Below are 26,126 nucleotides of genomic sequence, written 5' to 3'. Positions count from 1 at the left end.
ATGATGCTTTTATTATTAAATACATCATTATTTTATACACCACTGTTACAGTTTGAACATAATTCGGCTCCCTAACTCATGAAGATGCTGAATTCCCAAGGATCTAAGTTATTGGTGCTGAGAGGGTGAGGACTTTGTCCAATTACAGGGTCTTGGAGGTGGGCCCAATTGGAAGTCCTTGGGTCATCAGAAGCAAGGCCTCGAAAGGGCACTTCTTGGGAGAGTGTCGGTTATAAAAGCTGAGAATCAGGCCTAGCTGCTCTCTCTACTCCCTGGATTGACATGGGATTCTTCCTCTACATGTGTTCTGCCATACATTGCTCTCATCAGGTGTCAAACTAATGGGGCTGCCTGATTTTTGCCTGTAAACCATAAAAATAAACCCCTTTCCTTCATAAAAAACTTTGTCATGTGTACTCAATTATAAAAAAAAAAAGCTGATTAATACAACCACCAGAAAAAAATACTTCAAATTTAACTATGACACAATGCTAAGGTGATTTCAAGTGTAAGGTGCATCACAACTTTTGAGATATTAAATTGTGTGTGGGGGGGGATGTCCCTATTACAATCAGTTAGTTACAGTAGTTCTACTTGGTACCATGACAATATTTAACATAAACCCAAAATGGGGCCTCACCAGGTAACACATGAAAATACAACACATATTTATAATAAATGCATTTATCCCACTAAAATGAGCACACAACATTTAAAATGCATTTCTAGGTGATTTGTGAGACACAGAAACATGTACATGTATTCCCACAACTCCACCAACTTTCCTTTGAGAAGCGTCAACTTAGACTTCAAGTCTAGACCACAGGAACATCACCTAGACACCAAGAAAGCTGTAAAACTTGAAGAACATGAAGGAACCACTTTGTAATTCTTCGAAGGAACCAATACCTTAGGACTCAGAGGAATTATTTTTCAAATGTATTTATTAAATAACATTAGTGAATGAGAAAATGATGACACCTTAAAAAAGATAAACTAAATATTATCAACACTGTGTTTTAGTGAACTAAGGGTGTTCACTTTTAGAAATTGACTGCTAGGCTCCAACACTATTTTAGTATTTTTGTATACATTTTCTCATTAATTCATTAATATGATATTAGTCACAGCTTCATAATGTTTCTATCACATTAACACATTTCCCATTTAGGTTTAAATATTTTCCACTCATTATGTGCTTTAAATATATCCATATAAATACCTCCTATTCTCCCATTCTATGCTAACCCTCATTTCCAAACTTACCTGTATTCAACATTGTTCTTTCTGAACAATTACACAAAAATTCACATAGATTGCACATAAGAAAACATAATTGAGAAAAAAGATTAAAATATTAAATTCATATATCATCATTTTACTCACAAATACCTTGCTTCACATTTTAAGATACAGTCTTTCAGAAGTGGTAATACAAATAAATATTTTATACTTTTATTTATTTTTTAGAAAATATTTATTTATTTTATTTGAAAGGCAGAGTTATAGAGAGAGAAAGGGAGAGACAGAGAGAGAGAGATCTTCATCCACTGGTTCACTCCCCAAATCGCTGCAACGGCCAGAGGTGGGCCGGTCCAAAGCCTGGAGCTTCTTCTGGGTCTCCCACAGGGGTGCAGGTATCCAAGCACTTGGGTCATCCTTCCCTGTTTTCCCAGGCACATTAACAGGGAGCTGGATTGGAAGTGGAGCAGCCGGGAGTCAAACTGGCACCATATGGCATACTGGCACTAAAGGCAGTGACTTTATCTGTTTTGCCACACTGCTGACCCCAATATTTTATACTTAAAAAAATGGTATATACTATGTATACAGTCCTTTAACCAGCTTTGTCACTTAAGATTATATGCTGAAATTTTCCAAGTATATATTTGTAGATGCTCACCAATATTTCAATGTGTAGATATCTCTTAAATTGTTTAGCCAATTGCTTATTTTGAGACACTTGGATTGCTTACTCTCCATCACCCTTCCAAACCTCCTGAAGATGCACAGCTCTGCACAGCCAATTCTCTGGCCATTTCCTCAGGAACTGTCTGCAAGGACAATTACTGGGTCAAAGGATGTGTCCATCCTGAAGGCTTCTGAAACGCGTATGCCAGTGGACCTTGTATCAACATCCTAGATGGTTCCATAAAGGTCTCCCTCCAACCAGCCTTGTAAAACAAATCTGATTCAAGTGCTACAAGTTGCTGTTTCTTCTACTATACTTTCCTATTATTTGAAGATGATAACCACCCATTCACTCTCACACACCCCAGAGTTGGACAAGACACAGGAGGTCTTCCTGTCAAACGCCCCCCAGGACCCTGAAATCAAATTGGCCCTGTCCACGCGTCCCCAGAGCAGGTTCCAGCACCAGCTGTTCCAAGGGGCTCTCGCTTCTGTCCTCTCCTTCCCACGCCCACGGCCACCAGTGACATTTTATGCCTGTATCATATAGTGCCGGATGACAGGGCTAACTTGCAACTGATTTCCCCATCTCTAGTCACGTGGGATGGGCTAGTCCCCACCCCAACTCGGACCCATCCTGCTCACAAACCAGCCACTTCGGTTTCCTTTCATCCTGTCACTCCTCTGATCACAAAAGGCCGTGGTGTCTCTCAAGGGGTGCGTGGGCAACAGCCAGACACCGCAGTTCAGCAAGCAGGGGTGTTGCATGGATGGGACTCACCCTGCTGCCCGACTCTGTCTCCTGTCACTCCCCTCCCCCACACTCTGCACTCCAGGCAGGCCAGCCGCCTCCCTGGACAAGGATTCCCATGGCTACAACCTTTCTTCCCACTCCTCCCTCCCCGAGTGCCCTCCTGAATCATCTCCTGACCTTTTCCTCTCCCCCTGCTCTGCACAACTTGCCCTGGCACTGCTGCGCGTGCAGCAGCTTCTGCCACCTCTGAGCACTGATGGGAAATACTGATAGGGAGCATCTGCCGTGATGGGAGGCTCCCAGCTCCACTCCTGTCTTCTCGTTGGCACACAGCTGGCCTTTCCAAGCAGAACACAAAGTCAAAGACGAGGACGGTGTCTGTTTTCTGCTGCTTAAAACACACAACTTTATTGATGACACACAAGCCTTAGATTAACAAACTTAAACCAATACAAAATGTAGCTTATTCAAGAGGTATAATTGGTTCACTGTTAAACGTTAAGTACAGAAGAGAATAAAAATATCTCAATCTAGGTAGCAAGATCAACATCATTAAATGATTTATTTCTACAAGCCATAATAGTCTTTCAGCATCCTCAAAATGGGTCCAGCCTAACTCTCCACCATCAGAAGCAGCATCAATCACTGTTGATGATGTGTGATATTCATTATTCCAAAACAGCAGCTCAAAGCATCTCTTCGCCATATCAGCACAGTGAAAAGCAAAGCATGTACAAAATAGCCCAAGTGCAAACTAAGAAATTCCCCTAGCACTGCCTGGGATGCACCGCCATTACAGTTTGGTTAACACTTTCAGGACTTTGACTTTCACCACAAGATCACTGTGATTTGCTAAGGCTCTGATTTTCTTCACACACACTCCAGACTCTTTGAATAAGAAGAAAAGTGAATTTCTGCTGAATTCCTTCCTGGATGATGCAAGCCCTTCACTTTTTATATTGTCATTTATATTCTCGAAAAGCGTAAGGATATTAAGAAGAATCTCTCGATCCCACTCCTTATTAAAGAGGGAAATCAGTTCTGATGGAACTTTACAACTGACCAGCTCTCTTGTCATGGCTGGATTTTCAGTAAAGTTTATAATTAGTTTCATTATTTGTATCTTGGTGAAGTGATTTCCCAGGAATAACAAAGCAAAAAAGTCAGGAAAGGAATAGGAAAGTAAATGTTGGTAATGATTGGTCACAGTCATATTGGTTAGCAGTCTTAATCCAGCCATCTGCACAGCTGAGTCCAAGCGACAGACCATGGTGTCATCGCACACTTGACTGATATACGTCTTAATCTTGCCCTGATTTTCGGCATTCACACTCAGGTTATTAAGGGCATTGTAAGTCTTTTCCCTAATGATGGGGTCTTTCGTTTTTATCAGCTTTGCAATAATCGGGACACCGCCTAATTCACGGATTGCATTTTGGTTGAATGAATATGCTGCATTGTTACCCAGAGTGACCAAGGCGACTTCTTGAATAAAAGGATCATTTGTTCTCTCCAGGATGTTGAGGACCTTTTGAAGGTCAGGAGTACTCAGAATATCATCGATTTTATAGGGAAAGTTGAACTTGCCTCTACGGACAGGCCAAGTTGTAGCTGGAGCCTTGGTGCTCTTACTTCGGGTCTTTCCTTTGGATTTTCCACTTGCTCTGCTCCCAGACCTACCTCCACTCCTGGGAGGGTGGCAGCCTCCACCCCTGCCACCTGGACAGGGCAAACTCGGTGCAAGGGTCCTATTCCCAGAGATGCTACCCACCCTGGCCCCTTTGCCCAGCTTTGCACTTGCCTGTTCCTTCAGGGTGTTGAAAAGAGCCTTGGCTTTGGCTTCTAGGCCACCTCCGCTCTGGGATCCCAACTGTGCCTCCTTCTTTACAGCTGGGCCACTCTCAAGTTCAAGGCTCACCTCGGCCTTGGCCTTTGACTCACCCTGAAGTTTGGCTACAGGCTCCTCCCCAACGGTATCGCTGGCTACTACCTCGGGCTCAACCCCAGTCTCTGACGTGTCACTACACTCCTCATCTTCATCCCAGGCTTTCTCATATTCATCTTTTCCCCAGGTCAGTTTGTATACACAGTAGCAGGCGCCAGCCCCGATGACCACACCAGCGGCCACGCAGCCAGCTTCCCGAGTGCGGCCCATGGTAGAGCTGGGGTGAGTCTCTTAACGCTGGCACAGAGCACGTTTGCTCTGGCCCAGAAGAGTGAGCTCACGTTGGGGGACGGGGTGGGTGGGGAGCAGGGCAGAGTCCTCAGCTACCGCTGTCGGGCTCTACTGCAGTTGCGATACAGCAGGACCTAGGAATAAAGGAAAGACTTCAGGCTTCAGGCTCCTGCTACTTTTGTGCCTTTACAAGCAGACAGACTGAACTAGTGACCTATAAACATGTGGGGATACTGGCAGGGACCCAGGGTGTCTTTGGTATCTGGATCACTGGTTCCTTCCCTCCAATGAAAAGCTAATTTTGGAAATTTTCCCCACCTTCAGATTCTCCAACCTCATGCCCCACTGCTCCACCCCAGAATGTTACATTTAAAGCATCTGATCAGTTCCTTACCGCTGCAGGTCTTCCAGATGTCCTGGGGGCAGTGATACCCTCATACACACTGGCAAGGTCCCAGCGGTTTCTTTCTTCTCTTTGGTGTCTCCAAGTGCACGGTTGTCCAGCAGACCTGCAAACAAGAGGACTGCAAGGCAGTGCTGAGCTCAAGGAAAAGATAGACCTCACCCAGGACTGGGACACACAATCCCTTTTTCTGAATCCCTGGCCTTTGTCCCCGCGTTGCATCATGTTTCCTACCTTCTGTTATCCTCCTCTCCCCCACAGAACTTCTCCTCCTTGAAGGAGCCTCTCCTCCCACCCCCACCCCCTTGGAATGTGACGCCACACCTGTTTCCTTACAACAAACTGGATGGTGGTGGAGCAAAGCAGTATCTAGAAACCGCACAGGCATGAAATACATTAAAGTCTCAAACTCCGACACCCCCACATTCCGAAAGGTACCAAGACAGCTTCCTCCCCGCCAGCAATTACACCAACTTCACTGCTCGCAAGCAATTTCCTTCCTTTCTCATCCTGGCACCCGGCTCCACCAAACCTAAACACTCACAAACTCTGGGACTGAGTGCTGGGCTGACAGACCAAGGCCCCTGGCACTAAAGCTATACAACTGGAGTAACATCCTACCCCCCACAGCCCAAGACGTCCTTGACAATCGCCCCCTCCCAACTATTTCCTTCCTGGTCTTGTGCCTGCACAGCACTTTCCTTTGCAAGCTGTGAAACGGGGTAGAGAGGAGAGGAGGGAGATGCAGCCCATCGTCCACCCCAGGGGTCCCCAAACCGTGCCACCGCCCTGAGTCTGACCTACTTCGTTCTGCACAATGTTTGTCTCCTTCCGTCTCCTGGGGCTGCTTTGGCCTTCAGGCACAAGAATGCAGACACAGGGGACGCCGCCGCGACGAGCGGTTCAGCTGGACCAAACAGCCCTTCGGAGAATCCCGGTACCAGCTTTTCCTAATGGAAACCCCGGTTGTCAAACGGATTTCGCCGTTTTGTCTCTCACCCTACCCCGACTTGCCTAGACTCCTCAGACACAAGTCCTTCTGCTACAGGGCGTCTACCCGCGCCGACCCGTTTCCCTAGTTCCAGAGATCGGCCATTTTCCCAGCAAAAAAAACCCCACCCCCTTGGAACCACTGGAAAGAGGCGGGGCGGGGCGAGGGAGCAGGGAAAGCCCGAGGAGCGAAAGATCCAATGATCTCTTCAGTCGCCCTGCCCGAGGAACTGCACCCCCCGTGACAACGGTCCTTCCTGTAGGGACTGTCACATCCTTTTTCGTGCAGCCGGGACGTTGCTAGCGAGTCAGTAATGAGAACTCAAGGTAAGGTAAGGCCCGCAGCCAGCCCGACCCTCCGGAAACCGCGGGGCACTGACCTGCGAGACTCGAAGTAGATTATTCCTTTGCCCTGAACGGCACAGCCCCCGACTGAAAGACAAGGGGGAATGCCAGTCAGAGGGTCGCAGAGGAACCAGCACGCAGGACACGCATCCCGCTGCTGGCCCTTCCCGATTCAACGCCCTTAATGCCAAAGCTTCCCCCCTCCTAGTATGGGCTTCCTGCTGGGACCCAGCTCCCGAAGCACGCCGCAACTTTTATTCTAGGAAGGGCTGGGGAGAGTGCAAAGGTGTGGAGGAAGCAACAGCACGTTGTGTCCCCCTTCGGTCTCCACCCTCGGTGGCCCGCACCGCTGGGATCCCAGGCGGCGCCCCATCCACACACCAGACCTGCTGGGATCCAGGCAGCCACCTCCTCTTCCTTCCCCTTGCCACAAATCCGGCCGCCCTCCAGGCGATGGGGAGACAGCAACCGGACCAGGACCAGAAGGCGGCGGCACTCGTCGTCTTGGGCTCACGTGAGGGCCACGTCACCCATGAGATCAGGACCCCAGTTACCACTCCCACCAGCAGTGCGGCAGGAGCCCTCCCCTTCCTTCCCTGCCACACCAGGTCCTGCCACTCATTTCCCCCAGAAGTCACTTCTTGAGGTTGCAATCTGCCTTTCTTTGCATGACAGGGACAGACTGCATCTGCTCCCACCTCCTTTAGTCTTTCCTTCCTCTTAGAGGAATACTTTTTGTTTGTTTGTTTGTTTTTTGTTTCTCTACTCCCAGTCCAACTGCCTCTCTTCACTTCTCTAGCCCCTCACTCCCAGCCCTAGAAGGTCAACATTTCCCCTGAACCCCCATACCAATGGGAGGGTTGATCTCAGAAAAAGAGACAAGCAGTGAGGATGTTTGACTTCCTTAAACTTTTCTGTTCACTTTTTGAAAAAATCAGCAATGTATTACTTTCATAATGGGAAAATAAAACTGGTGCTATTCTCATTTGACTGGGAAGAATTTAAGAGGGAAGGGAAACCCAAAAGGTCTCATTCATTTCATTATATTTATTTGTGAAAACAAGGAAACTATTTCTACTAGGTTACAGCCAAACAGCAGCTTTCATGAACTTCTTTTAAAATTGAAAACTGGAATTTTTTATAGGGTCTATGAATTAGTTCACAAAGAGACGGCCAATTGTCTAATCTTTGCCTTTTTTCACAAATGATCCATTACCTTTTCTACTTTGGACCAACTTGAAATTTGATAAAATAAAAACAACAGAATCCTGTCTTGTTCATTCAAAGAAAAACATGTATGAGAGCACTTTTACAAATTCATGGAAATTGAACGAAAAGATGTTAATTTGGGTGCACAAAACTGAAATCCATGCATAGCCTTTTCATAAAATGTGAACTTTTTGAAGACGCCTGGTATTTAATGTCCCAAAGGCATGGCTGACTACTTGCTCTGTGAATTGCATGTGATTTGATAGCTTCTCTGAACACTTGTCCTGGGTTAGATTCCACTTTACTAAGGCTCACACAGCTGAGGAAGGGAGGGATGCAAAGATGTTCTGATCCCTAATGAGACGTGCAGAAAGGGCTGCCCTTCCACCCCTCCCACCTCCCACAGCCTCCCATCCCCTGGAGTCAAGCACCTACCCATTATGCCCTCCAGAAGCATGCACAGATGTGTGACCAACATGATAAATGCCGCCTTTACCCAGACGGCCAACCTAAGGACATACTCTCGGCTCCTTTCCTCCCTCCTTCAGTCCCACTAAGCTAACCCAGCAGTGTCTGGATGCACGTTGCTCCGAACAGTGTCTGCTGCTACCACTTGGCTGACCTGTACAGCCTGCTGGGCTTCTAACTCCTGGTTCTTTAATTCCAGGGACCCCAGGAAGACTGAGCTTTTGGCCTTATCACTATCTGCCACTCCATATTCACTTTGTTGCCCCTCAGCCAAACAGCCAATCCCTACTGGCCACACTGTTTAACCTAGAGTGGGCATTCTCACTTGGCCAACTCTGTGGATCGCCTAAGACTGCATCAAACTTGTGTGCAAATACATGTTCGTTTCAGTGGGAGAGGAATCATAGCTCTCATCAGATTCTCATGGGCATTTATGTCTTTAAAAAATAACTAAGAACTACTTTCTTTTAAAAAAATTTATTTTATTTATTTGAAAGACAGACAGAGAGAGAGAGAGAGAGAGAGAATCTTCCATTCTGTTGGTTCACTCCCCAACAGCCAGAGCTGAGCTGATCCGAAGCCAGGAGCTTCCTCCAGGTCTTCCAACGTGGGCTCAGTGACCCAAGGACTTGAGCCATCTTCTACTGCTTTCTCAGACCATAGCAGAGAGCTGGATCGGAAGAGGAGCAGCCAGGACTCAAACCAGCACACATATGGGATTCCAGCACTGCAGGCTGGGGCTTTAATCCACTATGCCACAGCGCCAGCCCCTAAGAACTATTTTCATAGAAAAAAAATATATCCCTTCCGTAGAATCTCTCTCTCTCTCTCTCTCTCTCTCTCTCTCTCTCTCTCCACCTCCACATTCTTTTGAGAAAACCAGTGCAAACAATGTGAAAAATTTATAAAATAGCATGTGAAAGTGCACTGCAATGGCTGTTCTACCACCAACCACTTTTAACAATTTCCAGTTTTCCTCATGCAAGTGTAACAAGTATACACATGCAAACTTGTCGAGTTACTTGTTGAACAACACCATATAAGGGGACAAGAACTTCTTGATGTATCTGCATACAGAAAAAAAACGACATTCAGTGACGTATTTGTAATAAATCTGTACTTTAACCTGAGAACTGACATCTTATTTGAAAGGCAGTGTATTTGTGTGTGCCTGTGTGTGTGTATGAGAGAGAGAGAGAGAGAGAGAGAGAGAGAGAGAGAGATCTTCCATCCACCAGTTCATTCCCCAAATGCCCTCAACAGCCAGGGCTGGCCAAAGCCATGAGCTCAGAACTCCATCCGGTTCTCCTATGTGGGTGACAGCGACCCAAGCACTTGGGCCGTCATCCACTGCCTCCCAAGCACATTAACAGGAAGCTGGATCTGAAGCATTGAGTAGTTGGCAGGTGAACCAGATATGTGGGCATTCCAAGTGGTGGCTTAACCCACTGTGCCGTAATACCCAATCCCATAAGAACATTCTTTAAGGAAATGAGTCCTTTGATTGTCATAAGTATTATAAAATTTTTCCCACTTTATAATTTTCTTTAGACTTCTATTATATAGTTTTTTTTTCATTTTTATGGCACAACATCTATCAATATTGTTCTCTACTTTTTTGGCTTATAGTTTCTTCTAATTTTACTGTTTTGTTTCATATCTAAATTTTTGGTTCACATGAAATTATTTTTTCACCAATGGTCATAAATTTTTTCAAAACATTAAAGAGAAGGGAATAAACACTCCCAAATTCATTCTACAAGGCTGGATACCAAAGCCAGATAAAAGACACAACAAGAAAGGAAAACAACTGATCAATATTACTTACAAATACAGACACAGAAATTCTCAAAAAAGGCTTGCACATGTAAAAAGGATTATACACGATGGCCAAGTACCCCAGGAGTATAAGGTTGGTTTAACATCTGAAAATTAATTAATATAACATATTTGTAAAAATAAATATCAGATAATACATCATCTTCACAGACACAGATCTGACAAAGCATCATGATAAAGATGCTTTATAAACAAAGAAGGAAAGTGAATTTCCTCAACTTGATAAAGGCTATCTATGGAAAACCCACAGCTAACATAAACTTCACAGTGAACGATAAGAACAAAACAAGGATGTATGGCCTCACTACTTTCATTCACTAGTTTACTAGAGGTTCTATCCAGGACAACTGGGGAAGAAATACTCATAAAACCCATCCTGATTGGAAAGGGGGAAAAAAATCAAATGGTCTCTATTTTCAGATAATGTAATCTTATATGTGGAAAATTCTAAAGAATCCAGAAAAAGCAATTAGAGCAAATAAACAACTTGAGCAAAGTTACAGGATGCTAGGATTAATGTATAACAATTATAGGGGCTGACGCTGTTGCGCAGTAAGTTAAGGCTCTGCCTGCAGTGCGTGCATCCCATATGGACACCGGTTTGAGTCCTGGCTGTTCCGCTTCCTATCCAGCTCTCTGCTATGGCCTGGGAAAACAGTAGAAGATGGCCCATGCACTTGGGTCCCAGCACCTGCGTGAGAGACCCGAAGAAGCTCCCAGCTCCTGGCTTCAGATCGGTGCAGCTCCAGCCATTGCGGCCATTTGAGGAGTAAACCAGCAGATGGAAGACCTCTCTCTTTGTCTCTCCCTCTCACTGTCTGTAACTCTACCTCTCAAATAAATAAATAAAATATTTTTAAAAATCAACTATAATTCTATAGACTAGCAATGAGCAATCAAAATATAGAATTAGGGAAACAATTCCATTTAAAACAGTGTCATATGCGTATATGATGGGCAGTTAATCTCCAAAATATATAAGGAGATCCTACAACTCAGTAGGAAAAAACACACACAACCTGATTTTAAATGGGTAGAAAACTTAATAGACATTTCTTCAAAGAAGACATACAAATGGAAAAACAGGTATATGAAAAGGTGCTCGAACTCAAAAGGCTTCCATAGCCTTGGCAACTCATGACTAGAGCCTAGGGAGATTATTGACACCATAAACAAGAGTGTCAAATTGTTAAGTCAACAACAGGAGTCACTGTGTACTTACTTCTCATGTGGGATCTGTCCTTAATGTGTTGTCCAATGTGAAGTAATGCTATAACTAGTACTGAAACAGTATTTTACACTCTGTGTTTCTGTGTGGGTGCAAACTGATGAAATCCTTACTTAATATATACTAAATCGATCTTCTGTATATAAAGATAATAATAAAAAAAAGAAAAGGTGCTCCACATCACTGATCATTGGGGAAATACAAATCAAAGCCACAATTAAGTTTTTAAAAGATTTATTTATTTATTTGAAAGTCAGAGTTACACAGATAGAGAAGGAGAGGAAGAGAGAGAGATCTTCCATTGATGGTTCACTTCCCAATTGGCCACAATGCTGCACTGATCCGAAGTCAGAAGCTAGGAGCTTCCTCCGGGTCTCCCACATGGGTGCAGGGGCCCAAGGACTTGGGCCATCTTCTACTGCTTTCCCAGGCTATAGCAGAGAGCTGGATGAAAAGTGGAGCAGCTGGGACTTGAACCGGCGCCCATATGGGTTGCTGGCACTGCAGGCGGTAGCTTTACCTGCTATGCCACAGTGCTGGCCCCAAAGCCACAATTAGATATCACCTCATACCTGTTAAGATGGCTACTATCGGAGCCGGCGCTGTGGCTCAGTGGGTTAAACCTTTGCCTGCGGCGCTGGCATCCCATATGGGGCACTGGTTCTAGTCTTGGCTGCTCCTCTTCCAATCTAGCTCTCTGCTGTGGCCTGGGAAAGCAGAGTGCTTGGGCCCCTGTACCCGCGTGGGAGACCAGGAGGAAGCACCAACAGAAAGCAGACCTTTCTCTCTGTCTCTCCCTCTCACTGTCTGTAACCCTACCTCTCAAATAAATAAATAAAATCTTTAAAAAAAATTGGCTACTATCAGAAAGCAAAAGGATAAGAACTTTTTCTTCTTAGGGCCTATCTTTTATACCCTAATATTTTGTGCCTCTAATGTTTAGAGGTTCTTTGGGTTTTGACCATATTTATACTTAAAGTTCTTATTGGTAAGTATTGGTGGCTAGTGTGGTCTTCCACAACAGTTATGAAATTCAATCTTCTCCTTTAAGTCTCATCCTTAAATATGATGGATCACTTCCGAACTCCATGAAAAGTTTTTTCTCTGGTTGAGGTGTATAGGTGTAAATGTATCCACGTGTGGAATAAGGTCTTTAATGGGGAACAATCCCCCCAATCTGCCAATTTGCTAAGCTTGGAAAGAGTTGTAAGACATTCTACATCTTCTCCGGGTCTATTTCTCTCCCCTACTCTGCTGAACTACAACTCTCCTTTACTTTCCATTTCTGAAGTATTAACACACATCATTTTCCCTGCATCTGTAGGGCAGTCCCTGCAAAGAAATAAATGAGAAATGCACATGAGGGAAAGGTAGGACTTTTTATTCTCTTCTTAACATTTTCTGAATTGTTCCTGTTGTACCTGAGCGAGTGTAAACAAAGGAGCACCACACATTGATACAATTTGATGGTCCTTTATTGCTGGCGGTGGAGAGTGGGCTCATGCCCTAAAGAACTGTCGACCCTGAAGCCCAAAGCAACAGGGTTTATAAAGGCAAAAACCACAAAATCGGGAGGGGGATACATGGTTGCTAGGATCAGGGGGAATACATGGTTACTGGGGTCAAGTTGACCTAAAGCCTATGTGAAACTAGTATCAATTATAATCTTGACAATACCAGCTACAATCTTAACAATTCCAATTACAATCTTGACATTAATCCAGGTATTGGTTTTAATCATATGTAGGACATAGACAAATTACATTTTTCTCATTAACCCAGGTGTAGCCTATTCACTTCCAAGCTTGAGCGATCATGCTGGGGGTTTCTATGCTCTGCCAAGTGTGATGTAGTGGACAGCTATTGTTCAACTATTTTAGATCATAGTTTCAGACCAGAGTCTCACGGTGTGGGGGGACACCTTCCTAGAATGGAGTCTCAGGTTCTCCAAAATGGAGTCCCTACTGTCAAGGTGTTACTCCATTCCAATTATTGTTCTCATTCTACTTCATTCTCTTAGTGGATGAGTGCATTTGTACTGTGTTATATTATGCAGAGAACATACCAAATTCCTGTATAACCTTTGAATTTATTTCTATTTTCATTAAAGTGATACAAGCATATCATCAAACAATAAAAGTAGTATAGAAAGACTGCAATATTTTTAAAGTTTTATTTATTTATTTGAAAGTCAGAGTTACACAGAAAGAGAAGGAGAGGTGGGGGGGGGTCTTCCATCCACTGGTTCACTCCCCAATTGGCAGCAATGGCCAGAGCTGCACTGATCTGAAGCCAGGAGCCAGGAGCTTCTTCCGGGTCTTCCTCATGGGTGCAGGGGCCCAAGGACCTAGGCCATCTTCTACTGCTTTCCCAGGCCATGGCAGAGAGCTGAATCAGAAGTAGAGCAGCTGGGACTAGAACCGGCGCCCATATGGGATGCCAGCACTACAGGCGTTGGCTTTACCTGCCACACCACAGCACCAGACCCTATTTTTTTTACAGCCTTCCTCAAAGGCACTTATGGCCTTTTCCCAAGGTAATGGTGCATTGGATTAAGGGAAATAAACAGATCTTACAGAGAATACTGGATACTGGCTCTTAATTAACACTAATTCCAGGAGACCAAAACATCACTGTGGTCTACCAGCTAAAAGACAATAGAACAGAGGCTGGCGCTGTGGCGCAGCAGGTTAAAGCCCCAGCCTGCAGCACTGGCATCCCATTTGGGCACTGGTTCAAGTCCCAGCTGCTCCATTTCCATTCCAGCTCTCTGCTATGGCCCGGGAAGGCAGTAGAAGATGGCCCAAGTCCTTGGGCCCCTGCACCCGCATGGAAGATCCAGAATAAGCTCCTGGCTCCTGGCTTCGGATCAGCTCAGCTCTAGCCATGTGGTCATTTGGGGAGTGAACCAGCAGAATGGAAGACCTCTTTCTCTCTCTCTGGCTCTACCTTTCTCTGTAACTCTGTCCTTCAAATAAATAAAATAATTTTTTTTAAAAAAAAGACAAGTCTTCCTAATTCTTATAGAATTTCCAATTCAAAATTCTATTCCCAATCAAGTTATGAATCAAATGTTGGAGTAGGACAATGAAATTTTCATATGTGAAAGGTCTCAAAGGTATGCTTTGCATGTACACTTTTCCAGGAAGCCACAGGAAGATTTGCTCTGCCAAAAGAGGACATAAAGAAATCAAAATGAGGGAGACATGAGGGCCAGGAAACTGAATCCAATACAATAGTGAGCAAAGAGAATCACTTGGGTTATTGTCTCAAAAAGAGATCCCCAAATGAAAGTTGTGTTGGTCACCTGGAGTGCCACCTGTCCAATTTGGAGCGAGAATATTCCCAAGAGAAATTATGCCAAGAAGATGAAATTTATAGAATACCTATCTTTTAACATAATGGGATAATATTTACATAATTGGGACAAAATTTGGGTGATAAATACATAGGAAAACAGAGGCAGAGATTAACAAGTTGAAAAATGAGGAAGAGATTAATAAGAGAAAACAAGATGTTGGAGAGGACAGGGAAAAAATCCTAATGTCCTATGTGATTCAGCTGTCAATAATAGGTCAAAGCAGTACTGTCAATATAACCAAAATAAGAACATAACAATTGGGAGGCCAGCCTCCTGGTGCACCAGGTTAAGCCATCGCCTGCAACCAGCACTGTATATGAGTGCTGGTTCAATGGAGCTCCAGACTCCTGAGTTTAGCTTGGCCCAGTTCAGACCATTGAGACCATTTAAGAAGCAAGCCAGCATATAGAAAATCTCCCCCTCCCCCATAATTCTGCCCTTCAAATAAATCTTTTAAAAAATATATATTGGAGCTGGTGTTGTGGCATAGTGGGTTAAGCCGCCTTCTGCAACACCAGCATCCATTATGAGAGATGGTTCGTGTCTCAGCTGCTCCACTTCTGATGCAGTTCCCTACTAATGAGTCTTGGAAATCAGCAGAAGATGGCCCAAGTGCTTGGGCCCCTGCACCGATGTAGGAGACCCAGATGGAGTTCCTGGCTCCTGGCTTCAACCTGTCCCAGTGCTGGCCATTGTTGGCGAGTGTACCAGCAGATGGAAGATTCATTCTCTCTCTCTCTCTCTCTCTCTCTCTCTCTCTCTCTCTCTCCCTCTCCTCCCTCTCTCTCTCTCTCTCTCTCCCTCTCCCTCTCCCTCTCATTCTCCCTCTCCTGCCCTCCCTCCCTCCCTTTGTGCAACTGACTTTAAAATAAATAAGCAAATCTTTTTAAAAATAATAATATAGGGGCTGGCACTGTAACATAGCGGGTAAAGCCACCACCTGCAGCGTCGGCATCCCATATGGGCACTGGTTCGAGTCCCAGCTGCTCCACTTCCAGTCCAGCTCTCTGCTGTGGCCTGGGAAAGCAGTAGAGGATGGCCCAAGGCTTAGGCCCCTGCACCCGCGTGGGAGACCTGGAAGAAGCTCCTGCCTCCTGGCCAGGATCGGTGCAGCTCTGGCTATTTCAGCTATTTCAGGAGTGAACCAACAGATGGAAGATCTCTCTCTCATTCTCTCTGCCTCTGCTTCTCTGTAACTCTGCCTTTCAAATAATAAACAAATAAATCTTAAAAACATAATATAACAATTGGGAGGGAAGGGCATAAAAATATGGAAGTATATGATGAAAATAGGCAGGATGGGTAAAATAACAAGAGCTAAACTCTCATCTCCCATAGTGGGAAGTAAGTGACTACAATTCAAAAATCAGAGGGTGTTGTGGCATAGAATGTTAAGCTGCTATGTTGGACACCTGCATTCCATACTGCAGGGCCTGAATTCAAGTCTTGCCACTGTTTCTAATACAGCTTCCTGCTAATGTGCATCATAGAAGGCAACAAGTGATTATTCAAGTACTAGGATCCCTGCTAACCACATGGGAGACCCAGACAGGGGTCCTGATTCCTGGCTTTGGCCTGACCCAGCTCTGGTTGTTGCAGGCATTTGGGAGTACAAGCAGATGCAAGGTTCTCTCTCTCTCTCTCTCTCTCTCTCTCTCTCTCTGTCTCTCTCTCTCTCTCTCGCCCTCTCTCTCTGCCCTTCAAATAAATAAGTTAGCATTTTTTAAAAGAAAATAAAAAGCAATATAAGCATGTTATTTAGACATAGGTAGTTAGTACCAAAATAAGCAGTTAATAGTCAGGACTGATTGTTTCTGGGAGTAGAAAATACAGGTGAGATATGGGGATATTGCTATTTTTCATATCAAGCTGTTATGGACTCAATTATGTCTCTCCAAGTCAACATATTGAAATCCTAACTCTCAGTGTAACTGTATTCTGAGATATGGTCTTTAGGGAGGTCATTAAGGATAAATTATGTCATAAGGGTGGGGCCCTAATCTGATGGAATTGAAGTCCTTATAAGAGGAAGAAACACCAAAGAGCTCTCTAGAGACACACAGAGAATAGGCCAAGGGAGGATGCAGTGAGAAGGTGGCAGCCTCCAAGACATAGAGGTTACATCAGAAACCAATTGCAGGGGGCCGGCGCTGTGGCATAGTGGGTAAAGTCACCACCTGCGGTGCTGGCATCCCATGTGGGCGCTGGTTCAAGTCGTAGATGCTCCACTTTCGGTCCAGCTCTTCACTATGGCCGGGGAGAGCTGTGGAGGATGGCCCAAGTCCTTGGGCCCCTGCGCCCATGTAGGAGACTTGGAAGAAGTTCTAGGCTCCTGGATCCGGATTGGCCCAGCTCCAGCCATTGCAGCTATTTGAGGAGTGAACCAGCAGATGGAAGACCTCTCTCTCTCTCTCTCTTTCTCTCTCTCTCTCTCTCTCTCTCTCTCTCTCCCTCTGCCTCTCTGTGGCTCTGCCTTTCAAATAAATAAATAAGTCTTAAAAAAAAAAAGAAACCAATTGCAATGGCACCTTCATCGTGGACTTTTAGCCTCCAGGCTATGAGAAAATAAATTTCTGCTGCTTAATTCACCCGTTCTGTGGTACTTTGTGGCAACTCAAGCAGAATAATATGCTATTGGCCTTAATTATTTTACTTCTAAAAAAGGCTTTATTTACTTACTCATTTGAAAGGCAGCATGACAGAGAGGGAGTGACAGAGACAAAGACAGAGCCATAGAGAGAGAGAACCTCCCATCTGCTGGTTCACTCTCCAAATGACTTCAACAGCTGGGACTGAGCCAGGCCGAAGCCAGGAGCCTGGAGCTTCATCCAGGTCTTCCAGGTCGCTGAGTACACAGTGAGGAGTACACAGTGAGAAAGCAGCTGCCTGCAAACCATGAGGAGAGCTCGCGCCAGAAACTGCTGGCATCTTCATCTTGGACTTCCCAACCTCCAGGGAAAAAAAGTCATTTATTTAAGCCACCAAGCTGTGGTGTTTTGTGACAGCAGCCTGAGTAAGCTAATACAAGGACATCATACTGGTGAAATGAGTCAGTCACAAAAGGACAAATGCCATGCTTCCACTTCTACGAGGTCCCTTGAGTACTGAGATTCACAGAAAGTAGAATGATGGTTTCTAGGGACTGGGGGGAGAGAATATGGGGAGTACACATATCAGTTTGGAAAGATGGAAAGAGTTCTGGAGATAGATGTGGATAATGGTTGAAAATAATATGAATGTACACCTAAAAATGGTGTAGAGGGCAAGTATTATGTGTGTTTACCACAACTTTAAAATTTATTTATTTCATTTGAGAGACAGAAAGATAGCCGTATCTGCTGATGGACTCTCCAAATGCCCACAAGCTGGGCCAGGCCAAAGCTGGGAGCCTGAGACTCCATCCAGATCTCCCAAGTGGGATACAGGGACCCAAACTCTTAAGCCGTCACCTGCTGCATCCCAGAGTACACATGCTGGGACTCAAACCCAGGCACTCAGATATGGGATTCAGGGATTTCAAGTGGTGTCTTACCCATTGTGTCAAATGCCTGCCTCCACAGTTATTTCAAAGAGAGAAGCAATGTGAGAGATACACATTGTAATATTGCTGAGAGGCTGAACCCTTTGTTTGAGTTCTGCATTCTGCTCTGCCAAAGTCACACACACATGGAGCTTCCTCAGTGTTCTGTCCTCTGTTTTCCACCTGCACCCCGCACCCCTTGCTGAGGCTATCTGCCTTACTCCCCTGCTTCTGTTACTGTGTACAATATGTACCTTCAGCCGAGATTCTTCTTCTGTACTCTAAACAGTACCTTTCTTTTTAAATATTTATTCATTTATTTATGATTTATTTGGAAGGCAGAATAACAGAGAGAGGGCAAGACACACACACACACACACACACGAAGAGAGAGAGAGAGAGAATGTTCCATCCACTGGTTCACTCTCCAAACGGCTGCAACAGCCAGGGCTGGACCAGGGCAAAGCCAGGAGCCAGGAACTCCATCCAGATTTCCCACACGGGGGGCAGGGGACAAGCATTTGGGTCATCATCCACTGCCTTCCCAGGTGCATTAGCAGAGAGCTTGATGAGAACCAAAGCAGCCAGGACTTAAACTAGCACTCCAAATACGGGATGCAGGCATCCGGTGTCAGAAGCGTGGCTTAACCCATTGTGCTACAACACCCCTCCTAGACAAATACCTTCCTGATGAACACTTAATATATTGTCCAGTGACATCTTAGCTGCAGTGTTACCCTTAGAACTGAACCTGAGGGCCCCCTCCAAGTCCCATGCTATGGGGGGGGGGTCCTCTCTCTCTCTCTCTCTCTCTCTCTCACACACACACACACACGCACACACGCACATACACATACATTAAGGATACAGCAGTGTGTGTGACATATTGGATCTGGTGCTCATTGTCAGCACAGTGCAACTTGGGTGACCCTAGAGACCTGCGCTTGGACTAACACTGCTCAGGCTCCAGGGAAACGCCTTTCCACCTGTTTCTCCGTGTCCTCCAAACAAAGGCAACTTTGTCCAAATGCCATGAAGATTTGTGAACTGTGTTACTGCTCACATAAGAGACAGACATGATCCCAAGCTGCTGAGAACACTCTGAACAGTGTAAGACTTTGGGAATTATATATATATAAAAACCAGCAGACTTGTTATAGCCTTCTCAGATACATGAATGTAATAGATTTTTGTTCAATAAACTACCGTTTCCCAATGTCCTCTCTTGCTTGTCTGTATTTTCTAGTTCCAGGGGTCATGAAAATTAGTGTAGTATTTCTAACAGTTGGAGGCTGAAGAACAATTTTCAGTACAAAACAACTCATGTTATTCCTGATTTGGGGATAGATAGACAGACAAATATGTAACATGTGGAAAGCACTGCATAACTCAGGAAGCAGATTCTGAGATAAAAGTTTATTAACGGCCAGCGCCGTGGCTCACTAGGCTAATCCTCCGCCTGCGGCGCCCGCAGCCCGGGTTCTAGTCCCGGTTGGGGCGCCGGATTCTGTCCCGGTTGCCCCTCTTCCAGGCCAGCTCTCTGCTATGGCCCAGGAAGGCAGTGGAGGATGGCTCAAGTGCTTGGGCCCTGCACCCGCATGGGAGACCAGGAGGAAGCACCTGGCGCTCCTGGCTTCAGATCGGCGCAGCTTGCCAGCCGCAGCGCTGGCTGTAGCAGCCATTTGGGGAGTGAACCAACGAAAAGGAAGACCTTTCTCTCTGCCTCTCTCTCTCTCACTGTCTAACTCTGCCTGTCAAAAAAAAAGTTTATTAGTGAGTGCTCCTGGAATTAACAGCAGTGGAAGGAAAGAGAGGAAGGAAGCAGGAATGAACAGAGGGAAAACACGAATTTCAATTCACGGTCAGTGGAAGGCTTCAGCATATGTAGAGAATTCTGAAAATAAGATGAAATTCAGAGCTGCACTTAAGAGTCATCAGATATGAGCCGCCTTGGGAACATGGTGGGATTTGGAACAACGCCACTCTCCACGGCTCAGGCAGTCCCCGCAGCGAGCTGAGAGTCGAGGGCTCTCTGACAGCAGTATTCCTAACAACTGAAGTCAGTTCCTTTTTGCTAAGGGGGTTGCTGAACAGGACATATAATTAATAGGATTAATTAATACAGGATTAATGAATAGCTCCTCCAGGCATCTGGGCCTCTCTTCCTGGGAGAAACTTGAGCCAAACCACAGTCCCCAATACTGCAGCTGCTCTCAAAGCTGCAAATGGTCATCACATCAACTATAGATGCCTACCACTCTTAAGGGATTGGTGATTTACCTGATGATAGGACCCAGATCTCATTCCTGGTCATTATAACCTTCTCAGCTGATACCCACGTACCAAGCCCATCAATCTATGAACAATGCTTGCTTTCTCCCCTCCTCAGTCAGTCACGAGGCTGCGTGTATAAGGGCAAGGGAAAGGTGCTAGTGCAACAGTGACAGATATGGAGGATCTGCTTGTGCAATATGCTTGTGCCCGCCAGTCCTGCCTGTGCTTGATCCTGTATATACAACTGCCATCTTGTTGCTGAGCTTGCTTATACCGAGGGGGATCTGCTGGAACTCAGCACACGCTGGGCACATACCGCTGCAGTCACTTGGTGTCTTACATAGCCAGGCATTTCATCTCTAGCAGGGTGCAGTCGCATGTCGGGAACTGTTTTTAAAAGGTATCTAATTCTCCACTACATGGGACGTGGCTTTGCTCCAGAACTCTAGCTCACTACTGATTTCACACAAAAACTCCTCATAGCATCTCTTGCCAACGCAGGCATCTCTCACATCATAGGGTTGGTCTTTTATATGGGCCGACTGGCAGGACTGCTTGAAACTACATCTGGACCACTCAAAGCTAACAGTTTGTGTGTCACCCAGTATACGGTTGAAACAGTAACTCCAGGTGTGAAATGCTTCCAGAATCTGAAAAAGGCCTACCAGGTGGTGAAGTCACCGCATTGTGAGAGGCGAAAATGCCTTCATTTGTCCTTTACTTTGGAAGAAACTGCTTGAAGGTATTCTTCAGACCATTAAATTCCTGAAAATGTCACTCAATGTGGCCGGCCCCCTGGGTCTTTGTAAGGTTTGTCACCTATCTGCTGTAGTACACGTGTCTTACCATGCTCTTCAACATGCTACTCCTTCTTGCTGACTTGGTTCCAATTAACATGATGTCATCCACATAGTGAATTCGTACTATATTCTGAAGGGAGTCTAGATGGTTCCAGATCTCTTTAGACTATCTTTTGACATAGGGCATGACAATCCAGTAGAGCCTTGAGGGAAAACTGGAAATGCATAGCGTTGTCCATTCTATGAATATGAACTTTTTCTGATGATACATTTTTGGTTTTTTTATAAAATTATCTTTTAATTCCATTTTTCATGACTTTTTTTGACAGGCAGAGTTAGTGAGAGAGAGACGGAGAGAAAGGTCTTTCTTCCGTTGGTTCACCCCTCAAATGGCCGCTACGGCCGGCACGCTGTGCTGATCCGAAGCCAGGAGCCAGGTACTTCTCCTGGTCTCCCATGCGGGTGCAGGGCCCAAGCACTTGGGCCATCCTCCACTGCCTTCCCGGGCCACAGCAGAGAGCTGGACTGGAAGAGGAGCTACGGGAACAGAACTGGCGCCCCAACCGGGACTAGAACCCGGAGTACTGGTGCCACAGGTGGAGGATTAGCCTAGTGAGCTGCAGCACCGGCTGATGATCCATTTTGATACACACAGAAAAAAACACATTTGCCAAATCAGTGACTGAATACCAGGTACCTAAGGCCATGTTAATCTGGCCTAGCAAAGATATGATATCTGGCATAGCCATTCCAATTATCTTACTACTTGGTTGAGTTTCTAATAGTCTATCACCCATCAGGCCCCGTCCACATTTTTCAAGGAACCAAACTAGTATATTAAATGAAGACAGGATGGAGACCGCAACCCTGCATTCTCTAGGTCTTTAAAAGCAGCACTAATTTCTGCCACTTTCTCTCTCTTCAGTGTGCTATATGTTTTCATTTACTATCTTGACCAAGGAAGGGGAGAACAGCTTCAGAAGCATCCAATGGGCCTTCTCATCTACAAGTATACTAGGTTCCACAGCCCAAGAACCACTAAGGACTTCTACCAATTAACTACTATGTGTATTCCAATTATACATTCAGTGATCAGGAAGGTAGCCACTGGGTGGGTCTGTGGATCCAGTGGATCCACTGTAAACCATACCTAACCCAGGATCTCAGTTAATAACTGGCTCCCATACAACCCCATTCTAACTGGGAGGGGGGTAGAGGGTAAAGGGGGGCTGTGATGACGCTTTGGGTCTTTGGGTATCAGAATCAACTCAGAACCAGTGTCCATCTGTCCTCAAAACGTTTCAGTGTCCCTCTTACTGTAGTCTATAGTTATCTGAGTAAATGGAAGGACTGCAAGAATCATTATTATGCATGTGTTGTAGGGTCCAGGAGACCCAGCCTCTCCTTCAAATGATGTGGTCTGTATCAAAAACTGGCTTATGACCAGAAGTTGAGTGAGGAATTGCAACTTCTTATTGAAACAATGACCCTCAGAGTCCCAGTCACCTTTGATTTCTTTTGATTGTACAGACGGAGTGCAAATTGTTAGCTGCCTCTTTTCCCCAGGCCACTGTGTTATACTGGCTGTCTTTGTCCTATAACTATCTCTTAACCACCAGGAGGATTGTGTTCTATTAACCATCCCTGCAATGCATCATGGTATTTGCATACACCTGATTTTCATCAGTTAAGGGAGGCCATCCTGCCTCTATTGTCTTGGAGTCATCACCATTTCTATCACTAAACCTCCTTTCATAACATCCTCTCCTACACTGGGCCATGTCCTGCACAGGAGAGCCACCACTGAACTTGGTGATGCTGGTTCTCCTCGCACCAATGCTCTTCTTACAGCTTTGTAAATAGTGCATCCTTTGGGTGCTCTGGAGGTTTTTCTGGCCTGACATATGAAGGCACTTCAGAAAGTTCGTGAAGGGGCGGAAATTTGGCATGCCATTTACCCACCACTTGGGATGCTCACACCCCATATGAAAGAACCTGGTTTGACTCCCAGCTCTACTCTTCATCCCAGCTTCCTGCAAATGCACACTCTGGGAGGTAGCAGATAATTGTTTAAGTGGTTGGGTCTCTACCATTCCAGGTAGGAGTCCTGGATTGAATTCTGGGACTCTGGCTTCTTCCTGGCCCACCTGTAGTTGTCTTAGGCATTTGTGGAGTGAATCAATGGATGGGAGATCTCTCTTTCTCTCTTGCTCTCTCTCTCTCTCTCTCTCTCTCTCTCTGTGTGTGTATCTGCCATTCAAAAAAAATATTTTTTAAGTTAATGGAAATGTAATTTAAAAATAAGTTTATTTGGGTGCAAAAAATTAAATTCATGCATTTTTTCATAATACACATTTTCCATGAACATTTTAAAAAAACTTCAAAAATTTGTACCAAAATAAACTTATTTTCTTATTCCATTTTCCACAGACCTTTTGGAGTAATATATCTATTCTATAATTCCCACTTCTCTGAGTCATTAATCCTTTCTTCTACCATCTGCTATAGCAACTGTAGCATTTGCACCTCATTTAATGTGAGTCATTATTTTTTTTTTCATGCTTTCAGGAACCACCCAGTACTGACTTCACATCATCTCCTGGGATCCTTGCCAAGATATTAAATCCTGCATTCTGGGGGTGTACTCTCAGATTGATTCATTCTTTTGTATTTGATTTTATATTACAGCTGCCCTTAATCTAATGCTTCAGAATTCAATTCCATGCTTACTCCCTCTGCATCTACTAGTACATATTGGTTAGGGCAGATCCTGCAGCCTCTTGTTGGAACATTCCCTTTCCTTATGTGGACTGGTACGTTTCCAGCTAGGTTATGCCATAACTTAACCCTAGTTACAGGTTCAGTGACCTGGATGGGAGATGGAGGCAGATGGGAATTTCCAGGGAAATCAATGTCATCTTACAGGGAAAAGGGCTCTGCATGTTCAAGCATGGTGGAGTGCTAGTCCTTAACAGGGAGAAGTAAGTCACTTATGAACACTGAAGGACTTAGGGGAAACTGGAGATACAGGATTTTTTAGGGTCATCAATCAAGAGGTTCCCATCCCATGAGTCAGGGTCCCATTCCTTCCTAACGAGGGGCCCCAGTATTGGCATAGAATACTTGTCTTGGTTGGGATCTTAACTCTCTTACAAGCTTTCTTTCTTTCTTTTTCTTTTTTTTTTCTGTTTTTTTTTTTTTTTTTTTGACAGGCAGAGTGGATAGTGAGAGAGAGAGAGACAGAGAGAAAGGTCTTCCCTTTTGCCGTTGGTCCACCCTCCAATGGCCACTGCGGCCGACACACTGCGGCTGGCGCATCACACTGATCCGAAGCCAGGAGCCAGGTGCTTCTCCTGGTCTCCCATGCGGGTGCAGGGCCCAAGGACTTGGGCCATCCTCCACTGCCTTCCTGGGCCATAGCAGAGAGCTGGCCTGGAAGAGGGGCAACCGGGACAGAATCCGGCGCCCCAACCGGGACTAGAACCTGGTGTGCTGGCGCCACAAGGCAGAGGATTAGCCTGTTAAGCCACGGCGCCGGCCACAAGCTTTCTTTCAATAAGTCAATAATTCCTGGGCCCAACCTCAGAATCCTCTATCCTCTACCTGGAAAAGATGAGAGTCTCTTTATATGCTATGAATGAAAATCTCTGATGTTCAAACATAGCTTTTAATTGTTGATTGAATTTAACTCAACTTTTCATTAATTTTCCTAAAGGTCAATCAAGCTTAGCAGTAGCAACCCACCTTTCTAGCCTTCCTTATATTTATCATTTCCTATTTCTAAAAGACTTGATACCTGGCACCAGCTAATGCATGCCCTTCTGCCAGTAGGCCATCCCAGTTCACCACCAGTGAGAGCTCTAACAATTCCTCTGCCACTTCGTTCTAGGGACCTAGCTACTCCACCTACCACCATTGATGGGGTCCTCATTGCCAGCTGACCAGCAGGTGATCCATCGCCAAAAAGTCATCACAGTGTTTGCTTTCGTGAACCACTTCTTATACCAACTGTTGCAGGTTGGCTTCCCGGGGAGCACACTCAGAGACACTCAGAGTTCAGCAGGAAGGGCTTTTATTAGGGAATGCTCTTGGGATCAACACCTGTGGAAGGGAAAAGAAGGAAGCAGGATTGGACAGAGGGAGAAGTTAAGCTGTCCTAACCTGGAGCAAGAAGGTCATGTCCATCAATCACTGGATATGCAGTACCCCTAGGAATCGGGTGTGACCTTGGGGGAGGTGGCTCTCTTCAGCTGACAGCTGAGCACTGTGTCCTGGTAGCACTCTTAGCAACTGAAATAAGAGGCTTTTTAATCCTGAAGGGGGATCAGGGCAGCAGATGGCAGAATCCACCACAACGTGGTATCTTTTCCTTACAAAAGAGCTGGTGGTCATCAGATGCTAAAACTGAGAATAATTTTCCTATAAAGATAAAGTACTTAATAAGATTTGAATTTTCATTAAAGTGATATTTACACTTCACAGCTATATTTAAATAAAGTCCCAATTTATACCTTCCAAATATTGAGCTACAAATATGTAAACTTCCATTTATGCTTTTGCTCCAAGTCCCTCAAATACTATTGACAGGTCTGCCTAGCTAGAACACATCATCTTCATTCTGGGTAAATAATGCAAGAAGTCCCTAGTTATTATACAAATATTGTAAAACACAGATGAGTAGGAAAACAAGATAAAATAACCCATTGGTCCAACATTCATAGGAAATTGTAACAATCTAAGAGTATGCACTGAGAATGTATACATTATATATATATATATATATATATATATATATATATATATATGCCTTTTCTTCATTAAAAAGTATGACATGGGATTTTCCAATCT

General features: G+C 44.9%; 1 protein-coding gene across 11 annotated transcripts in view; it reads right to left on the bottom strand.

Moving 5' to 3' along the window:
* Nucleotides 1-3,049: 3,049 nt before the first annotated feature.
* The window catches only part of ARMCX1 (armadillo repeat containing X-linked 1), a 33,485-nt gene continuing 10,408 nt past the window's right edge, over nucleotides 3,050-26,126 (bottom strand). The window contains exons 2-6 of one of the 11 annotated variants that reach the window (XM_062182953.1): nucleotides 25,189-25,379; nucleotides 6,615-6,666; nucleotides 6,049-6,194; nucleotides 5,236-5,350; nucleotides 3,050-4,975 (exon numbers count right to left, since the gene is read on the bottom strand). In XM_062182953.1, coding sequence (XP_062038937.1) covers nucleotides 3,459-4,820 — 1,362 coding nt within the window. In that variant the 5' untranslated portion in view covers nucleotides 4,821-4,975; nucleotides 5,236-5,350; nucleotides 6,049-6,194; nucleotides 6,615-6,666; nucleotides 25,189-25,379 and the 3' untranslated portion in view covers nucleotides 3,050-3,458. Of the gene's footprint in view, nucleotides 4,976-5,235; nucleotides 5,366-6,044; nucleotides 6,195-6,614; nucleotides 6,667-6,960; nucleotides 7,089-25,188; nucleotides 25,380-26,126 lie in introns of those variants that run through there. The other 10 variants (XM_062182955.1, XM_062182956.1, XM_062182957.1 and 7 more) reach the window with 10 other exon arrangements.

Source organism: Lepus europaeus, chromosome X, assembly GCF_033115175.1.
Source record: "Lepus europaeus isolate LE1 chromosome X, mLepTim1.pri, whole genome shotgun sequence".
In the NCBI taxonomy this organism is placed as follows: domain Eukaryota; kingdom Metazoa; phylum Chordata; class Mammalia; order Lagomorpha; family Leporidae; genus Lepus; species Lepus europaeus.
This window is presented reverse-complemented; position numbering and strand designations above follow the sequence as displayed.